Here is a 19,508-nt window from a genome sequence, read left to right on the forward strand (position 1 = left end):
AATGGAGGGTTGGTTCAGCATCCAACAATGTTTGTGGCCATGTGGCCAACATCCAGCTAGAAATTGAGTTTACCCTTTTCGATTACTCTCTTGCGGAATTGGATAGAATCTGTGCTGGACGCAATCTTCTTGGTTGTGGATTATCTAATTTGAAATAAGACCGAAGCAAGGTTGGAACTTCTAGCACTTTGGCGTTAACCAAAACCCGCAAGAATGCCAAAACCATAATAATAAAAGGACATACTTTCATTCGCACTCCTTGCCTCCTTTCCATTTACAGTAGGAGGCATGAAGGCAATTGGAACTTGATTATGTTCTTATCCTCCTCTGGGTTCAAACGCATCGTGAGGGTGAAGGTCCATTTGCTTTCCAACTGCTCACCAATCTGACCTTCATTGGAGCGCATGAGATTCATTTTTCGCATCATGTACCCCATACCTGATGAGAGGTCTCTGAAGCTTGCCGCAAAATCCAATAACAGGGACCAGAGCTGAGATCTTCCAGGGCAGACTCAAAAGGAAAAGAAACCCTCGTTACATTGATTCACTCACCGCCAGAAGGGTCTGAATGTTACATACATACATATATAAAAGATTGGGTTTTTTTCTCTTTTGTCGTGTCTTTGTTGTTACAATGTGCGCACAACACTCATCCATATCTTTATTCAGAGTGTAAGTATTTGTCCCGCCTTGGCCGTACAGCAGGAGTCCAAAGCAAAGCTTTCGGCTATTAGATTTGAGTTGGCATAGGTATGAGAAAAACACTCAGGTAGTCCAATATAATAGAGGGCTGGTTCAGCATCCAACAATGTTTGTGGCCATGTGGCCAACATCCAGCTAGAAATCGAGTTTACCCTTTTCGATTACTCTCTTGCGGAATTGGATAGAATCTGTGCTGGATGCAATCTTCTTGGTTGTGGATTATCTAATTTGAAATAAGACCGAAGCAAGGTTGGAACTTCTAGCACTTTGGCGTTAACCAAAACCCGCAAGAATGCCAAAACCATAATAATAAAAGGACATACTTTCATTCGCACTCCTTGCCTCCTTTCCATTTACAGTAGGAGGCATGAAGGCAATTGGAACTTGATTATGTTCTTATCCTCCTCTGGGTTCAAACGCATCGTGAGGGTGAAGGTCCATTTGCTTTCCAACTGCTCACCAATCTGACCTTCATTGGAGCGCATGAGATTCATTTTTCGCATCATGTACCCCATACCTGATGAGAGGTCTCTGAAGCTTGCCGCAAAATCCAATAACAGGGACCAGAGCTGAGATCTTCCAGGGCAGACTCAAAAGGAAAAGAAACCCTCGTTACATTGATTCACTCACCGCCAGAAGGGTCTGAATGTTACATACATACATATATAAAAGATTGGGTTTTTTTCTCTTTTGTCGTGTCTTTGTTGTTACAATGTGCGCACAACACTCATCCATATCTTTATTCAGAGTGTAAGTATTTGTCCCATATAATTAATACGTTGTTATCATCTAATACAATTCATAATTGGAGCTTTCAAGAGAGAGCCGTCGATAGGGGTTCTCTCGTGTTGATTGGGGATTTTCGAATGGACAAACAAATGTCTAATGTTGAATGAACCTAGCCACTTTTTCGAGAAAAAAAAGGATTGCTTTTGTTTCATAACACCCTTTCTAATTTCCACGTAAAAAGGGAAAGTGCAAGAAAAAATATAATTCTTCATTTTCTCCCTTTTTTCTTTGCATGCTCTCATTCTCTACTGCTTACTTTGGCATCCTAGTTTGTACATAAATATGCCTCGTCTGTGTACGAAAAGGAAGCGCAGGCGCAAATCCTTTGGGTCACACGCCCTTTGGCGCCTCGTCCTTGGTTCCGTGGTATTTTCCACTCGAACAATGAAGATCGGATTGGGACCTTAATTTCCAACTGCAGTCTGGTTCTTTGTGCCTCCTCTAGCTTGGCTAAAAACTTACGCTCGGACTCTGCCTGTTCTTCCAGAGACCTCTTTGTTCCTCTCACGCAGTGGATGTGGCGGACATCCAGAACAACTCGTTCAACCTTCCCATTGCTTCCTATTTAGACTGTACTGGAAAACAGAAGCTCCTTCCCCTCGAAAGAAACACATCAAAATCTTTTCTCTCTCAAAATAGAGATGATTGAGAGGAAACCGGCCAGTTTTTATAGAGCAGTACCGTTAGTCAACAATCCGCAATAAGGGCTACATCAAAAAGGGGCTTCAATCAAACCAACAGCCGAGATTTACTCAAGAAAGGGCTGGAAATCCCTCAGGGAAGATGGGAGTTTGGGCCACAGTGAGTAATGTTTTTAAGGCTCGCTCCTCATTCTTCCAAATGTTGATGCAGTTCTATCGGTATTTTATCAAGGCGTCTTCTATACTTACGATCTCAATTTTTATTCCCGTCCAATACAAAGGTACATATATTATGCGACCATGCATCTTCGACCTTGAATAATGTCCAATCAATGAATCACTCGAATACTTGGTCGGAAGTCCATCTAGACAATTGAGACCAACAAGGTGTTTTTGATAGAATTACAAAAGAAATATATCGGACCTTCCTCGTGATCTGACATGACCGTCTGCCGGTTATTTCACCCAAACATAATGTGCTCTTTCTGGAAACTGGAAACATCAAATGGATCTCTTTGTGCGTTATCTTGGAGAGCCTTGAAATATTAAGCTTTACACTTTTCGTGTGTAAATGAAATAAGTACGTATACATCTCGTTTAACACCGTGTGAACTTACACGTCTTCAGAACAATCCAAAACTGTTTTCTAGTTGGATGCCAATGTTTGACTAGATCTCTATTGCATTGGATGTATGGAGAAAGATGAACATATGAAGAAGAATGAATGTAGGGGGGAGTAGACAAAAAAGGAAACTTACTTTTCATTAGTGAAGAAGAAACAAAAACATGAAACCTTCATTGGACTCAGTGCGCTCAGAATAATAACAAACCCTGTAAAATTTAGGCTAAAGAAAAGCTGACTACTCTTTAGTTTTCGCCCTCATGAATCTCACTCAACCTTCAAAACAGTGGGTAAACGTAAGTTTGGCCTCCACAAAAGTAGGGTTAGTGCCTTAGATACTTAGTAAAAGGTAGTGCTCCTCAAAATTTTGTTTAGAAAAATAAATCCCTATTTAGGGCTTTTTTTCGACCTTTTGCAATCTTCCTTGTGTGTCCCATAGTCTTTCTTAACCACTCAAAAAGGTTCTTTTTGGCATCATCAGAAAACAAAAAACTCAAACACTCCTATAATTCATACTGCCCAAGTTCTGTTACAATAAAAATTCCACACACACTCCAGTCAAGGTAAACATTCTACTTGACACTGTCAAGTATCCTTCCCATTAAAAATGGCCAAGTCTAAAAATTAATCTATGGCAATTTGTTTGCAGATCGTGTAATTACGACTCGGCTCCCAATTCGAAAGCAAAACAATTGTCCACTGGTTTCGAGACACCCTCAAAGAACTCAATTCGGACTGAAGAGCGCTCGTTCGCTCTTCACTCTTGAGTCTTCATTGGGCTTCTCTCTCTATGAAACGCTTCCAATGGGCTCGAATAGTCCCGAATGGTCCCCAATTGTCCCCAAGTAATGCAATGCGTTGCAATCGACTCGAGTAAATTATGAATGCGGTCCAACCGCAAAGCTTTGAATAGAAGGCAAGTTGGGATCCTCCTCTCTCAAAGAATGGGTGCGTGAGCGAACTAAGGCGCAACCGTTTGATATCTGGCTATTGATTGTAGTTTGTAAAGGCTTCCCCAAGGCCAGAGGAGAAAAGGGGGAGAATTCAGCACTTCAGACGGTCCTCATGAGCCCTAGAGCTTTTTTTGGTCATTGCCAAAATACGCATGGAGTTAAACAAAAAAAAAATACTACCTCGTGCTGGCCATAAAGAGTGAGATTGTAGAGTTGAGCGGTCATGTTTGTACCGAGATACTGCGGAGGTAAAGAAAGCTTAACCTAATTTAGATGGTTCTTGGACAAGCCAACCGTGTTAAAAGAGGCTCTTTAGTTTAAATGTGGAGCACATTGAATAGAAACTTTCGAATTCATTTCTCAGCTGGCTATCTTTTTCGACTGGTTCGTTGAAATGCATGCAAAGAAGTTTTGATTAGCTCAATTTTTCGGGAAGGTTTTTTTTTTTACTGCGTGGGCTCAGATAGGCACAATTATGTTCTTCAAACAAGAAGAAAGGCATCATATTTCATTTAGTGACCAGTTTTGCAATGGCTTATTATTTTCGCAATCCAAAGGAGTCCCTTTTTCAGTATTTTTCGCATTAAGGGGCAATGAATCTAACAATTGCAAGCCATATGTGTGGGCTTTTTATCTATTTCAAACTCTCCATCAAAAAGAGCCTCCTTTAAGACTTTAAACTCGAATAAATGGAATGACTCAGGCACACAATTTCGTTATTGAATTGACAAATTTTGGTTGAACGTTGAAAATTATCTTTTTCATACGTTGAGAACAAAATTTGTTGAGGAAGAATGAAGTGCTTTTTGACGTATAATTTGATTGGGTATAAAACGAACGACGGGTAAAATGAATGAAAGCTATAACCTCGCGCAGCCTTCGCAGGCTTTTCAGCTTTGCATTTAATCCAAAAGTTATGGCCAACAAGAATAAACTGCAATCTGGCATCAAAACGCAATAGAGACACTCTCCACTAGGAAATGCATAGGATCTAACCAAACATATAATGATCAAACGTGACCAATGGCATAGATGGCCTAGCCATGAGTATTATACTTATGAAGAAGCTTCCAGGCTTATTGAAGTCCATTTTTTATTATATAAATCTGGGGAACTGTGTCTGTTTTGTGAAATGTCTTCATTACTCTGGCTGGCAATCACCAGCTGATTCAGAATCCAAAGACAACGCCCCATCAATCAATTTATCATCTCCCAAAGATACAAGACTCAGTTCTTTTAACCCTTTTTCGTGTCCAACTCAAGACAATCGAAAATGAAAAGCGTTGGAATGGAAGGCGTAAAAAGAGCCATTTTTCTTCGTTTTAGAAACCTAGGGGGACTGAAATCGACTTAACCATGACTTTAACCCTGAATCGTTCGAGAAATTTCCTTTCCTCTAAATGAAAACTCTACGCAGCAGGATCAAATGCTTCATCAAATTTTGACAGAAATACCCAAACAAGCCCTAACATTTTCTAACCGGAAAAGTCTTTAGGATCCATTTTGATTTTAATGATTTATCTTATCATATCTCAAATTAAAAACTAGCATGCCCAAAACAAACTAAGAATTGAAATTTTCTAAAAAATATTTGATCGAAATCAGAAATACACTTAGTTAGCACTTGAATACAAATTAGCGTAATATACGTATATATATATATATAACCGTTAGTGATAAAAGATTTAATGTTTCTGTTGTCATTGGTCTTAGATGCGAAATCCTCTTTAATTCTGAACCCAAATCGACAAACAATTTACACATACGGTATTTCCATTATCAAAAAAATATTTCTAGAACCACCAATCCTACAGTATAGTGCTTTTGGAGAACACTTTTTTAATTTTAGGTAGAATTACATGAAGCAGCAAAATGAACGTTCATTCTTATAATTTTGCGAGCTAAAAAAGGCTAAAATGTGCTTGGGACTTTCCCTTGAAACTTTTTTTACGGACCTCCTTACCGGTATTGGGAATGGAAACAGTTTAAAATAAAACGAACTAATTGATGTTGTCTAGATATGAGTTCTTATAATCCACCAACGAATTAGAGTTGATGGATCTGGCATCCTTTGAAAGTAGGGTGGTTCAGGATTTTTGTTCAAAATCTGGTCCAATCTTAGTTGATACTTGACAACCCTTTTTAACAACCGCATCAGTATTGCTCAAGAAAAGCTTCTAAAATCCTTCATGCTATCACCTTTTTCTAAGTTTTTGTCACTTTTCCTGAAAATTAATTGAAATAATCCTTCGAGTCTGGGGTTAAGCATTGAAAAAGCCACAATATTTTATAAATACATTAGGATACAAACGTGCCCCAACGACGTAATGAGTACTACCAACCATTACCAAAATACGTCAAACCATTGAAAATTCTCACCCCAAGTACCCCGAGCACGTTCGTCATAAATTTTGTCATTCAATTGCGGAGTGAACTAGAGCAACTCCAGCGAATATATTGGCAAGACTTTGCAAACCCTTTCACGACCGATGATAGCATCAGCAACTTTTTCAAATCCACTAGATATCTGAGAATCTTGATTTTGCTTTCCTTGCAGATGCCATGCCATCACAATGGATCTCCTCAGTCCGCTTTCACTCGCATTGGCTGTACATCTGGTTTATACTTTATCTTCTGCCCGATTCTTCCAAAGCAGCCGGAGGCGATTGTTTGTGTAAGTGTTTTCCCCCTTGGAATGATGTGGCTTCTAGCACTACTATATTGGCTTAATATTTGTTTTCAGCCGGAAATATGATTGATTGCTTCGAATGCAATAGTTGGGACGACCCGCGATGCCACGACCCGTTTAACTATACGCTCCACAAATATGATATGCCTCCCCTCAAAGAGTGTGGTGGGTGTTGTGTCAAAATGGTTCAATTTATTGGAACAGGTAAGAAACCTTTCCATTTTCTCCTTTGATCATCAATTCCGATCCCTCAGGTTGAAGAAAGTCTGGCCTTGGGGCCCCATGGAATTAACGGGTTTTGGTTTTCAAAGGCCACTTTTTTCAATGCCCTGAGGAGCCAAACCGAATTGGAACATTTAAACTTGATCGTCTTTCCCCTCCCTTCCAGAACACTATCAAGTGAAGAGGACGTGCACAGATACGTTTGAGGTGAATTTCTTCATTGTGAACCACGCGTGTATGACTGAAGGCCATCGTCATGGCCACATGTGTTTTTGTGAGGAAGACGAGTGCAATCATCAATCCCCAACAAGCCTACCTTCAAGCTTGTGTGCTTCCATTGGCCTTCAAATCCTGCTGATGCTGCTTTTTCAGTCTTGCCAAAACGTGTTATTGAGTTAGCGCGACAGACAGAGTTCGCTGATTTTTGAAATTCGGTGGGAAAAATGTGCGGAGCTAGGGATGTGACAAACATCCCGGTAAAAAAAGAAGTTGACATATCAAACTCGTGTCATATCCCCACAACTTAATACGCTAGTTGTGGGAGATGACGAGGATTTCTTACCTTGTTCTTGTTGTAAAAAAGGTCATCTGTGATAGTTTCGCTTCTTCGAGATGCGACCATCTTGAACTCCTAGCATCTTGGTTATTCTCATCTGTCAGTGGTTTTACAACTCTCATCATTCATAGTAGCATGTGTGCTTTTAGGAACTTGAGATTCTTCCCGATCTAAATCTACCACTAATGTACATGTTCAAAAACATCTTGTATTATATTCTCTGAAACTGCTTTTGCTCAAGAATAAATTTCATCGATGACACGCCTTTTTTATTTGATGAAATTTGTCAGACACGTTTGACAACTAAGACGATGATGGCAAAAGGTTTTTTCATTACTTGATCCAATAACAGCTGTCATTTCCTTTTTATTGTTGTGAAAAGTTTTTGGATATCTTTCCAAAGTGACTCATATGAACAATAATTTTCTATTTGCATGACCAAGAGTCGCAATAAAGTTTCTTTTTAGCATTAAACTACAACTAAAAGACCCATTGCCTTACCCTTGGGAATAAACACAATCCAAAATCTAGACTAATGCCATAAATTGAATGTCATAAAATTTGAACTTGATACGCCCGCAATCGAACCAACGAGTCTTTAAGAATGGTGAATGTCTGGTGGTTAAAGCAGCACCAAACAGCCTTAATTTAAAAATCAAATTCATCTTTATACTAATTTCAAAATTCCTTTGACAATGACATTCTTTGAATGAAGCGTCACTGCTTTCTAAGATTTTCATGTTAAAATATCATCTACACAAAGGAAACAAAGCTCATTTGCTAGATTCATTTCATAGTTATTGGTTCACGAATGGTTGAAAAGAAAATTTGGTAGTAACTACTGAGAAAAAGTAGCTTTCGACGAGCTAAATTTGGCTGCCAATTTTGCAGTAAAAACATACCTTGAAAAGCCATTATCTCAAAAGAAACTTCATATTCAATGGATGTTCATCCCAAAACTTGTTTGCCTTTCTCACCCATTACTCATCGAGGAAAGGAGAAGGTTGGTTTGCTCTTCTCTTCAAACTCGAAGGCACAAAAAGAAGAACTGGCCTAAGGTGTCGGAAACATATCAACTTTTTCAAGTCTCATTTGTTTGAACTTCCAGCCAAAAAACAACGTCTATAGAGCAAGTAATTCACTTATTCTCAAACGGGTCCAAATAATTCAACATCTACTGCGATTTTCTCCTAAAGAGTAAGCGACTTACAAGAAATGATCACACTTCATGCAAATTGAAAATTACCTCAAAGTAGGCTTGCAATAGAGAGAGTAAGTGTTTATTAGCCTAGTTTCATTTCTTGATCTTTTTATTGGTCAGGACGACTTATTTCTAAAAGGGTCTCATTTACGATACCAATTTTACTTAAGTAATTTTCAATTTGAACAAACAACAAACTAAAAAGTGTTCGGGATGTAAACATGCTTCAAACGAAAAAATACTTTCGTTAGGCCTTGTTATACTGCCTCTATGCTTTTAAAATTGATATATCTGATAGGATATTGACCGTTTGGAATTTCAGATGAAGAGTGAGAAAATAAAAAAATGAATTTGTCATAGAGTGAAAATGCACCTATCAGAATTTTCATCCTACGTCTGTTTTTTCTGAGCGAATAATTGCTTCAGTTTTTTTTTTAGTAAGTTGAACAATAAGCAAAAGTATACGAAAAAAAAATATCTACGATAATTGTCCTCTCCACTATAAGTCTTTTCCAAAAAATAGATAGATAAATATCTCTCACTATATAGATAGATTGATTTCTTTGATCGTGATTGAATAATGTCGGCATCTAATCTTCGAGTTAACATCTTGATATATTAACAATTTCATGAGCATGTAATTTTTCAGGTTCTGGGTAAGCAAAAGCTTGTTTTCACCAGGACGTGGGCAAATTAAAGACGACATGACATAGATAGTCAGTAATGTTACAGAGGCCAAGATGCAACACAATAACGTGAGTTGGAAGAAATACAAAATGAAATTGAACGGCTTGTTGGAAATCATATCGGTTCGAATTTATAAGAAAAAAAGGACCAAGAAAAAGAAAAACATGAAAAACAGAGCAAAGTATACCTATATTTTAAGTGTCAATTTGTTATGTTTACAGAAAATGCGAAACGACTTCAGGAATGGGAGGAAAATTAATAAGTTTCGAATTGTTTTTGGTGCATGGAGTGTTTTGATGAGATCAAGCGGCGGATAATCGTAATGAAAGAGAAAAATAAAAATCATTTCTTAGGATTTTTGTTGGAATACATAGCAATTATTGAGTTTGCAAGGAGCAATAGAGTACTTCTGTAAGAGATAATCTCTTATTGTTTGGGTGAATTTTATTCTGGTTTGATCGATGTCTGGAGGGGTGAAATTATTCCACTGGTTGGGAAAAGCAAAGTTCGGTAGTCTTTGTAAAACTCCCGACTTGGCAACTGGAGCCGCCAAACTGAGGATTACCTTTCCATTTGAAAATATTGATACATGGTGGAAGTTCTTGCAAGCACGACTGCCTCATCACTTGAAGGATTTTAAGCGTGCTCAAATTTTGCAATTTTAGGAGCTTGAACACATGAAACAAAGATTCAGAGTGAGATAACCACCTCGCATCAATTACCCAGCGTATGTCTCTTTTCTGGAGTATGGACTATCTCTTTTCTGGAGTATGGACAAGAACTTCAGTTTCGTAATTTGGCCATAAAATTCAATACCGTACTCCAAGACACTTCGGATAAGTCCATTATAAAGTTGTTTCTTTACAGCTTTCGGCACTGACTTGCGAATTCTGTTCAGACTGAAAATATTTTTTCGAATTTTGTTTGCTACACTCTCAATATGACTGCGCCAGTTAAGTTTGCTATCGATTTGCATTCCCAGAAATCTATGGACTTTTCATTGGATGTGGTAGAACCCACCTCCTCTAACCTACATCCATTTATAGTAATTTTGAAGTTAAAATTACAATTTTTGTGCTTGATAACCATAAATTTAGATTCATCTATGTTTAAAGTTAATTTATTTCCTTTTAACCATTGGAAGACACGTTCCAGTTGAACATTTGTTTTCTCCTCTAGTTTATCAGGTTGGCTTTCAAAGCATTGAAGCGTCGTATCATAAGCAAACATAATGCTTTTCAAATTGCTATGCTGAGGTATGTCGTTTATGTAGATCAGAAATAAGAGAGGTCCGAGGATGCTGCCTTGGAGAACCCCACATTCAACTTTCAGTTTCAAGGACCTGACACTATTCACCTCGACATATTGGTACCTCTCAGAAAGGTAGTTTTTGAACCAAAACTATGGACCTACCGCAGAATCCGTAATACTTCAGTTTTTTATCGACATACCATGATCAACGCAATCAAAAGCTTTTTTGAGGTCCAGAAATATAGTGAGTGCCATTTTGTCGCATAGATAAGCAGAAATATTTTATAGAAATTTTTGAACTGCGTGCATAATGTTATGTTGCTTTCCAAAAACCAAACTGTTCAGGGTAAAGGAGAACTTCTACTTCTAAAAAGTTATGCATTTGTTTTTTTAAAATGTTCTCTAAAACCTTGGAGAAACTTGGCAAAAGACTTATAAGACGATAGTTGCCAGGTAGTGATTTGTCATCTAACTTAAAAAGTGGAATGACTTTTGCAGTTTTCCATTCTCTTGGTATGTATCCGGGCGCAAAAGAGATGTTCACTAACCTCGTCAACGGCCCTATTAAAGCTAGAGCTGTAAGTTTTAGATTTTATAGACTGTCCATTCCTGAACTGGTTTTCAACTTGAGCTCATTGATTACCGCCTTGATTTCTTTACATTTTACCCATTTACTGTAAAATGGAAATTCCTCGCCTTTTTGGGCCCTAAACCTCCCATGAGCTGTAGGTTATGAGAGGGAAAGTTTTCGCTTAAAGTTAAACCTATGTTTGCAAGCAAAATAGTTGTTAAATATTGTCCAACTTCTTTTGGATCAGATGTGATTTGGTTTTCTTTGTTTGATTTGAGATTAAAAGAAACTCTGTGTGATTTTGTCGTGTTACCCATTAGTTCATTTGCACCCTTTCAGAGGGTTTTCAAATTTTTTTGATTCACTTTAAAAACATTCTTCCAATGTATCTCTTTGGCTAACCGCACTAGCTTGTAATATCATTTTGCGTAACTATCATAGGTGTTTTTTGACTCTATATTAGGATGTTTTCTGAATTTATTTGATATTTTATCATTCTGTTTTCGTGACGTCATCAGTCCCTATGGCATCCAAGTATTTTGTTTTTTGTTCGCTTTACTACATCGTCTGTTTACTATTGGACAAGCTATATCAAATATCAGAGAAAGCGTCGTCTCAAAATTGTTAAATGCCTGCTTAGGATTTTCCATATCAAACACCCAGTCTTTGACTTGCAATAAATCTTTTAGTCTTTTTACATTAGATTTTTGTGTGGCCCTAAATTCTATTTCCTTGGACAGGGTCTTAAGTTTTACTGATTTCATGCTTATTGAAGTAAGAGTTGTAAAGTGATCACTAATGTTACCTCGGAACAGTTAGTGAACATATTGTTTATTAAAGTGCAGGAGTGTGCAGTAATCCTTGTCGCATCATTGATTATGGGTGATAAACTAAACTGTCCTAATAAGCCAATGAGGTCTGTAGGAGTCTTAGATGATTTCAGCAAATCAATGTTCAGATCTCCACAAAGGAAGACTGATTTTCCTCCAGTGTTTGCTAGAATATCATTTAGTTTGTGGAAAGTTCGATTAAAATCAGCATGTGGTGGGATGTACACAGAGAGGAAGACTCTTTTTCCTCATTCAATTTGTATTATCTCACAATGTTCATCCATTAGCTCAAGGTTTTTAGGTTGGCTATATTTGTGGTTTGGTTTAATCAAAAATCCCAAGCCACCTCCCCGTCTCCCGTCTGTTCGTTCAATTCCTATCAAGTCGTATCCATTAAATTCCAGTTTAATCATAGAGAATTGCCACGTTTCCTGCATCGCCAAAATCTCTGGTGCTAGTTCAAGAACAAGGTCTCGGATCTTTTCTTCATTGGCAATTATAGACCTCACATTCAGAGACACTAGCCATGCCATGTTCGTACTCTTCAAAGTTTTCAAGTATTCCTAGATCGTTGAAATTTGATACCTGATTACCCCTGCTCAGATCATCATCGTCTAAACCCAACTCTGCGCCCAGTATAAGTACTCGTACATCCCATTCAAATTAGAGGTCAGGTGCTTAGTAATTGACACCACTTTTTGCAATGTGTTGCTATGAGGGGAAGAATTTGAGAAAAAGAAGGGATAGATCTTAAACAGTATTGACGGGGTGTTTAAAACGGCTCTCCCTAGCTTCATTTCAATGTGACCACAAGCATAAATAGAGATTTCAAACTGAACAGTCAGCAAAATTAGTAGATGCTTGGGAGCAAGATTTGAGATCAATGGATATCTGTCGGAAGACATGCTTATGGAAACTAAGAATTCAACGGACAAAAGCAGGACAAGGACCAGCACAAGGAAACAAAACTTTATACTTTCTTTGAATAAGTCGATTCGCCCTTCTCTCTGACCAGGAGCATTGGTCCACGAAACCCCAATACCAGCTTTGTTCTGGTACCAGCAGCCTCTTTCCTCAAATTGTACGTCTCCGTGTCGAGACGAAGACGGTCCTTGGCAAAGCACATTGGTATCACTAGAGGGCGAAAAAATATGTCCTCCAAAAGGACAAAATGTGATGTCATTATGTCCTCAGAAATACCAAAAACTGTCCGCAGAAATTCCAAAATATGTCCTATTAAGTATATCTTTATTTCAGCTAGCTTTATTGAAAAGTATATTGACATACAAGAATTTTTTTACGTTCCCAAGAGAACTGTTCTTCGCATACCTTACAGAAGAGTCGTAGGTTATGCAATAACTTGAATGGGTACTCGTCCTTTGTGTTGACATCCTTTATCCATTTGAGTTTGGCATCTCGCCTGGAGATCACTTTGGAGGCATTTCTTTATTTTTCTGGTGTGGAGCCAGAATAATTGGAGCCAGTCAGGCAGCCCAGAAAGCAGCCTGCTTTGGCCTGCTTAGCCATGCTGAATTTTTCTTTGAATTGTCAACATTAAAATAGTGCTACCATATCCGTGTTTGAAAACAAAATTAGGTTGCTTCAAGCGCAACAAATCTAACCCCCACATAATAAAATCACTTTGCGAATATTTTGCTATTTTATAAATAATATTTATCAAAATGATTATTTTATTAGCAAATTTAAATGCAAGCCTTTGCCTTTTCCAAATGCTATTTATGAATGGGGTTTTAAAATGTATTCTCTAATGACATCTCTAATTGCAAGCCTTTCAGATCCTAGCACACTAGCCCTGCCCAAGCCTTTACAACCATAAGCAATGGCTGTTGTTCAAAAAAAATCTACTTAACTGTCACTAAAACAGCAAAATATGTCCCTTTTCGACGAAAATCCCGAAATATGTCTTTTAGGACGAAAAGTGGCAAAATATGTGAAATATGATGTCTTTATGTGATGACATATTTTTTCGCCCTCTAGTAATCACCAACATGTAGCCCCTTTTTTGCCAACCCTCCACGAGCCAGGCACCTGAAGAGCTCCTTTTTATCCATCGTGTTGTAGCACTCCACCGACGAAACGGCTCTGACTGGACTTTTGTCTTTCGTCTTCTCACCAAGACTCTTTGCTAAGAAAGGCTTGAAGTACTTGATTGGACGTTCATACCCAACATCTTTCATAACTTCGGACAACTCTTTCGTATCCCCAGATTTAAGGCCTTTGATCACAATTTTGTTTCTTGCTTTTCTTATCTCTTGTTGTTTTTCCAATAAGTCAATCCTCTCGGACGTCTCTTCCATTTGCTTCAACATCGCCAAAGACGTCTTCAACAATCGAACCACAACAACAGACATTGCCCTTTTGGTCTTTTCCTCACCAATATCCTTGGCAAGTAATTCCAATTCTTGAAGGCACTGGATTGCTTCCTCTTTGGTTTCTGTTGGGGTTTCTCCCATCTCCACAGATATAACTTTTGATTCCTTTCGAGGCGCAAGGATTTCGTCCAACATACTCGAAAACTTAGTAGGCGATTTCTTGCTACTCCGAGTGGCTTTTTTCATTTTGATGTGTCTTGGCTCAGGATGTCTCAGTTTTAAAATGGAGAGCTTGATTTCGCACGTCTGCACTCTTTGAGATCTGATTACAGAATTTAAATAGAAATGTCTTTATAGAATCTCGAGACATGGACACGAAAAAGTTGCATACAACTCACTCATGTATTTCATTACTTATCTCAGCTTCTTTACAGTTTTCACGCAAACTGTATCTTAAGGGCATTTCGTATCCAAATAAAATAAAAATCGGATATAAGAGCATCGTATATAAGAGCAAATCGGATATAAGATCAAGATTGTAAATCCCCGAATAAAATTGTATTGTAAAGTATAGTAAAATAGCATCAGATATAAGAGCAGAATTGAAGGTGGCAAAATATTTTTCTTTTATTTCCCTCGCTCCACAATGAAGTTTTCGATGGAAACTAGTTAAGCCATTTTATAAAAGCAAGTTTTCAGCCGCATCCTCATAAAAAAAAAACAGTCATACATAAAGGCTTCTGCCAAGAGAACCACTTTTTCCATCAAGAAGACGCGAAAGCTCCTTGCCGATTTTGTTAAGCTGTCCAAGATAAGCCTAAGCCTGACCGAAGCTGCCACAATGTTAGAAGTCAAACGTACTTCCTTTGGAAAACTCTTGGCTTTTTTTTTAAAGTTCATAGCCAGTATGTAATTCTGTGACAAATTAACTACGTATTTGGTGCGTAAACATACAGCCAAAACACTGTCCTCCTTCCATTTTGTTTCATTTCTTTCGATTTTTATGGCTGCATTATGCTTGGACCGTAAAGCTACATCAAATTATAGCTTAAAAATATGCTTTGTGTCATCAGTTTTGCCTCTGTAGCCGCGGAACTGGAGAATCAGATATAAGATCACATGGGACATAAGAGCAGAAGTTCACGGCCCCAAAGCTGTTGTTATATCAGATTTTTACTGTAATGATGTAGCTATTGGAACTTTGGGAGAGGTTGCATGTTTACATGTTTTGATCTATTACATTTGATACGTTAAAAAAACAGTGCTCGTAATTATCGTAATATTTGTTGGCAATCAATAAAAGGTCGGATGCCATCTCTTAAAAATTATGCAATATCTTAACAGTATGTCATAGTAAAGTAATATTCGGATATAGGAAGCTCGAAAAAGTAACGAAAAAAGGTTCTGATTTCTGGATTGATCCTATAACCAAACCATACTTTTTCTGATGGATTATGTTACAGTAGTGAGAACTGCTGACCCTAATGAGTGCAATAACTGCAAGCAATATTGATCCTCCAACGTAACTAATATGCAACATATATTTTGATTTAATTTGACAAAAAATGTGTGTTTGTATGATTGTCCCAGTGTGATTGAAAATATTGGTTTCTTATATCTTTCAATATCGGAGTATTCAAGCAGTTTTCTACATTCCGATAAAAATCAACATTTCAATTGTGTCATGAATTGTTTGACGATAAGAAAACAGATTTGTAGAAAAAATCCAATACATTTTACCTCCAAAGGTGAATATATCCGGATTCTACATCTTCGGTTGGCTCATTTAACCAAAGTAATACATAAAACAGAAAATTGGTTTCAATAAATTGTTTTTGAAATTAGTATTGTTCCTATGACCAAAGTAAAGTTCTTATAATGAAATTTCACTATGTATAGAAATCTATCCACAAAAGAAATAGTTTTTATATAGAAAATAACATCTACGTATATCTTAACTCCTATGATGAGGATGCTTTAACACAAAAGATTTTGCACACATCCCGCCGATGAGCCCCCAAATCCCCCCAAAAACCCAAAGATGAAAGCGTTTGATCATGCAACGCGGAAGTAAATAAAAAGGTAACCAGGAAGGGACAACAACTTAAGAAGGCAGCTCTACTATGTCTTCAATATTCTATGAACCAAATTGCATCATGGCAAAGCAACTTTGAATAATAACATAAGATCTCTAAGTTAAGGCAAGGGCTCTAAAGAGAGAAAACGACACGGCTTTCCTTCGCCCGCCAAGTTAGGCCATTGCGTTGAATTAAGAGAGTAACCCTATGATCAATAAAATAAGATTGTACATGCTACATAGTACATTTAAGTGTTTTTTTTTAAATAATGATCTGTTTGACATACAATTCTGCTCACCTACCAAATTTTGATGAATTTACTTTGGAAATCAGAAGAATAAATGAAATAACTATGAACATTAAGCTAATCAAGAGCAATCAAGTCGTCTTTGAAATTAGTGAAATATTGCGCAAATTTGCTCAAAAGCATTCATGGAAAAAAGTTAAAAAGAATCATTTTATTGATCGATGATGAACTTATACTGATAAATAACAAACAAAATGTATGGAATAGGCAATGAAAGTACTTGTACATAAATCTTGACTTATTTGAATATCTAGGATGGGCAATTGAGAATTTGTTTCAATCCACCAATTTGACAAAACAAACATAAGCCATTGGTGGAAAATGGATGGGTTGTCATTGTATAGATTTGAATATCTACTTGCTAGAAAGTTTACATAAAAGGCAGGCATTATTTAAGGGGCACAGAGTAATGACAAATTCCAGTTCAATAGTGTTCAATTTGAATTTTGGACTCCTTTGATTAAGTTTATAGCAAAAGCATCCAATAAAGTTAGGCAAAATAAGGGTCATATTTGTTAACATATATCATTCCATGATTATAAAGCATTCAAATGAGTTTAAAGAACAATTTGTAGCTCATAGCTTTGATATGCCTACTTTTGGTTTGAGTGCCATTCCCAGAGTGAGAACCATAGTTTCATAGAAAGTGCACCAAACTACTTGAAATTTGTTTAAGATATTCTTGAAACAATTTTCTTTGAACAATATCATTAGCAAAAACGTATTGATTGATTGTGCTTAGAGCAAATTCTTGCTTTATGAAGAAAACCTAATTAGCACTTTTCAGTAATTGTACTTCGAGACATGTCAGAAATCATTTTAAGTATATTTAAGCGCCGTGTTTGAAGCACATCCCATCAATGGTTGCAAAAATGATATTAGTCGCATATTTTGTTCAATATCTACGCCAATAATTTACAGTTAAAAATTTCACCACCAATAGTTTAGGCCTAACATAGCGGGAAAGGTTTGGTGATCGCAAAAAGTGGCGTTTCCTTGCTCTGGTGTCTTTGGCTAAGGTAACTTACAAGCACTATATGAATTGACAATTTTTTTGTCTCAGATAACATTTTGCCGCTTTTATGGCAAACCATTAGGCACAACCAGACTTGAAAATAATGGCTTGCAGATTAGTGGCTCATAGAAGTCCATTTTTAACGAGGCATAAACTTTCACGAATTGGGCCAATTGAACTAAAAGGTGGCCATCAAACTAGAAAAAGTGACAAATAGCAAATAGACCCATTTCTAGGCTACAAATCTGATTTGCTAGTTTTTTTGCAACCACAATAAATCAGGTTAGTTCATATCAGATTAGCGACTAGTACAATCACTATAGAGAAGTATAAAGCTTTGGGATTTCATACTAGTGCGCCCTCTGGTTCTACCATGAAGAAAGTGTCACCACACTTCTTACTGATGACAAAATGTTGGCACCTAATATTGTTTTTGTATTTCTGCATGTTTTTGTCACTTGCCATATAATTACTTCGTTATCAATTGAATGTTGAACTCAAATAGTTGAAAATAATTGTCGAACGATTTCCTAAGGCGGCGAACAATTTTGTCAATAAAAATTTGGAAGCACTGGATGTGCTTAAATCATGGTAGTTCTTGCCACGATTGTGGCGCAGCCTGACTAGTTCACACAGCTGAAATCTGATCCCGTACTTTACAGGTCTCTATATTAGCAATCATAGTGGCTCTACAAACGACAAGCAAATAAGAGGTTTTTTTTGATCGGCGGAATCATTTGAACGAAAATTAAAAGAGAGAATATCAGATTAGAGCGGTTTTGGACCAACCACTTCACATTTTCAATGGCCTATCACATTAGTGGAGGAATGTCCCAAAATACTTTATCTATGTCATTTTTTCGTCTTGTTAGAGCAATATCTAGTGGTGAAATTTTAACGATACGATTGAAAATCATTCCTGTTTTCCTGGCGCTAAATCATGAAACAGATTACCACAGGATATCAAATCCAGCCGATACTTAGCTGATTTTACAAAAGTAACTTCTCTGAAATTTGTGAAATTTGATCCCTGCTTTTCACCATCATATTGAACGAAAACTTTTTATGCACCTAATTTGTCCGTGAGTGGTCTAACAATGAACAATAAAACCACCATAGAGATGCTTGAAATTCATTCCAAAAGCAATTCAACCTTCAAGAGCTCAGATTTAGACCGTCATTGTCATCACAACTGAAAAATGCGCCTCAAGACGAAAAATTCTACTGTTTCTTTTGAAAACCCTTATTGTATACTTTTAATTGACTCTCGAAAAACGGAGAGAAGCGCCTTCTAAGAACTGAACTTTGTCCATTCTCTTGAGCTTTTGACGACAATGTCTCAGGACGAATAGTGAAGAAAAGCGCCAAATAATTGTGATTATATGCAATATTGTAAGGCAAAATTCGACTTTGAAGGAATTTCTTCCACTTTCTGCCACCATTTTCTGTCACGTGGTCAGACATGGCTGTTAATATTTTCCCATCCAAGTTATATCCTCGTTGGCAAAATTCGACTGTAAAGGAATTTCTGCCACCTTGTCAAAAATGGCTTTAATGATTTATCATCCCTGGCTATAACTGGTTAGGAGAGGCTAGTTATGGTCAGGGATGAGAAATCATTAAAAGCTATTTTTGACAACCTGGGAGAAAATGGTGGCAGAAAGTGGCAGAAAAATTCCTTCAAAGTCGAATTTTGCCATCGCTGGTTATAGTAGGTTCAAATTAGAGTGTTGAGAGTTATTATGACAGAGATTTCCTTTTCTTTGACTATTGCTCAGAGATGAGAAATCATTAAAAGCCATTTTTGACCATATCGCAGAAAATGGTGGCCGAAAGTGGCAGAAATTCCTTCAAAGTCGAAGTTTGCCATCGCTGCTATTGCTTGATTTGGAAGGCAAAGTTAGCACTTATGGCCCTCCCGAACGAGTCGGTGCCAATGTTTTGAAGTTTACTTGCAAGTTTTTGTGCAAATTTTGTGACTCCTTATGCAAATTTGCTGTCAATAAAAACCATCCTTATATTGCAAATTTTGGCCGGCCCTAGTAAGGGGCATAATTTAGAA

The 19,508-nt window shown here is 37.3% G+C and overlaps 1 protein-coding gene across 2 annotated transcripts in view; it reads left to right on the forward strand.

The window, feature by feature from the left end:
- The window catches only part of LOC131876946 (protein quiver-like), a 14,323-nt gene extending 6,891 nt beyond the window's left edge, over positions 1 to 7,432 (forward strand). For both annotated transcript variants that reach the window (XM_059222494.1, XM_059222502.1), the window contains exons 2-4: positions 6,264 to 6,380; positions 6,450 to 6,599; positions 6,784 to 7,432. In XM_059222494.1, the coding sequence (XP_059078477.1) occupies positions 6,264 to 6,380; positions 6,450 to 6,599; positions 6,784 to 7,016 (500 nt within the window). In that variant the 3' untranslated portion in view covers positions 7,017 to 7,432. The remainder of the gene's footprint in view (positions 1 to 6,263; positions 6,381 to 6,449; positions 6,600 to 6,783) is intronic.
- Positions 7,433 to 19,508: the final 12,076 nt, after the last annotated feature.

Source organism: Tigriopus californicus, chromosome 1, assembly GCF_007210705.1.
Source record: "Tigriopus californicus strain San Diego chromosome 1, Tcal_SD_v2.1, whole genome shotgun sequence".
Taxonomy (NCBI): domain Eukaryota; kingdom Metazoa; phylum Arthropoda; class Copepoda; order Harpacticoida; family Harpacticidae; genus Tigriopus; species Tigriopus californicus.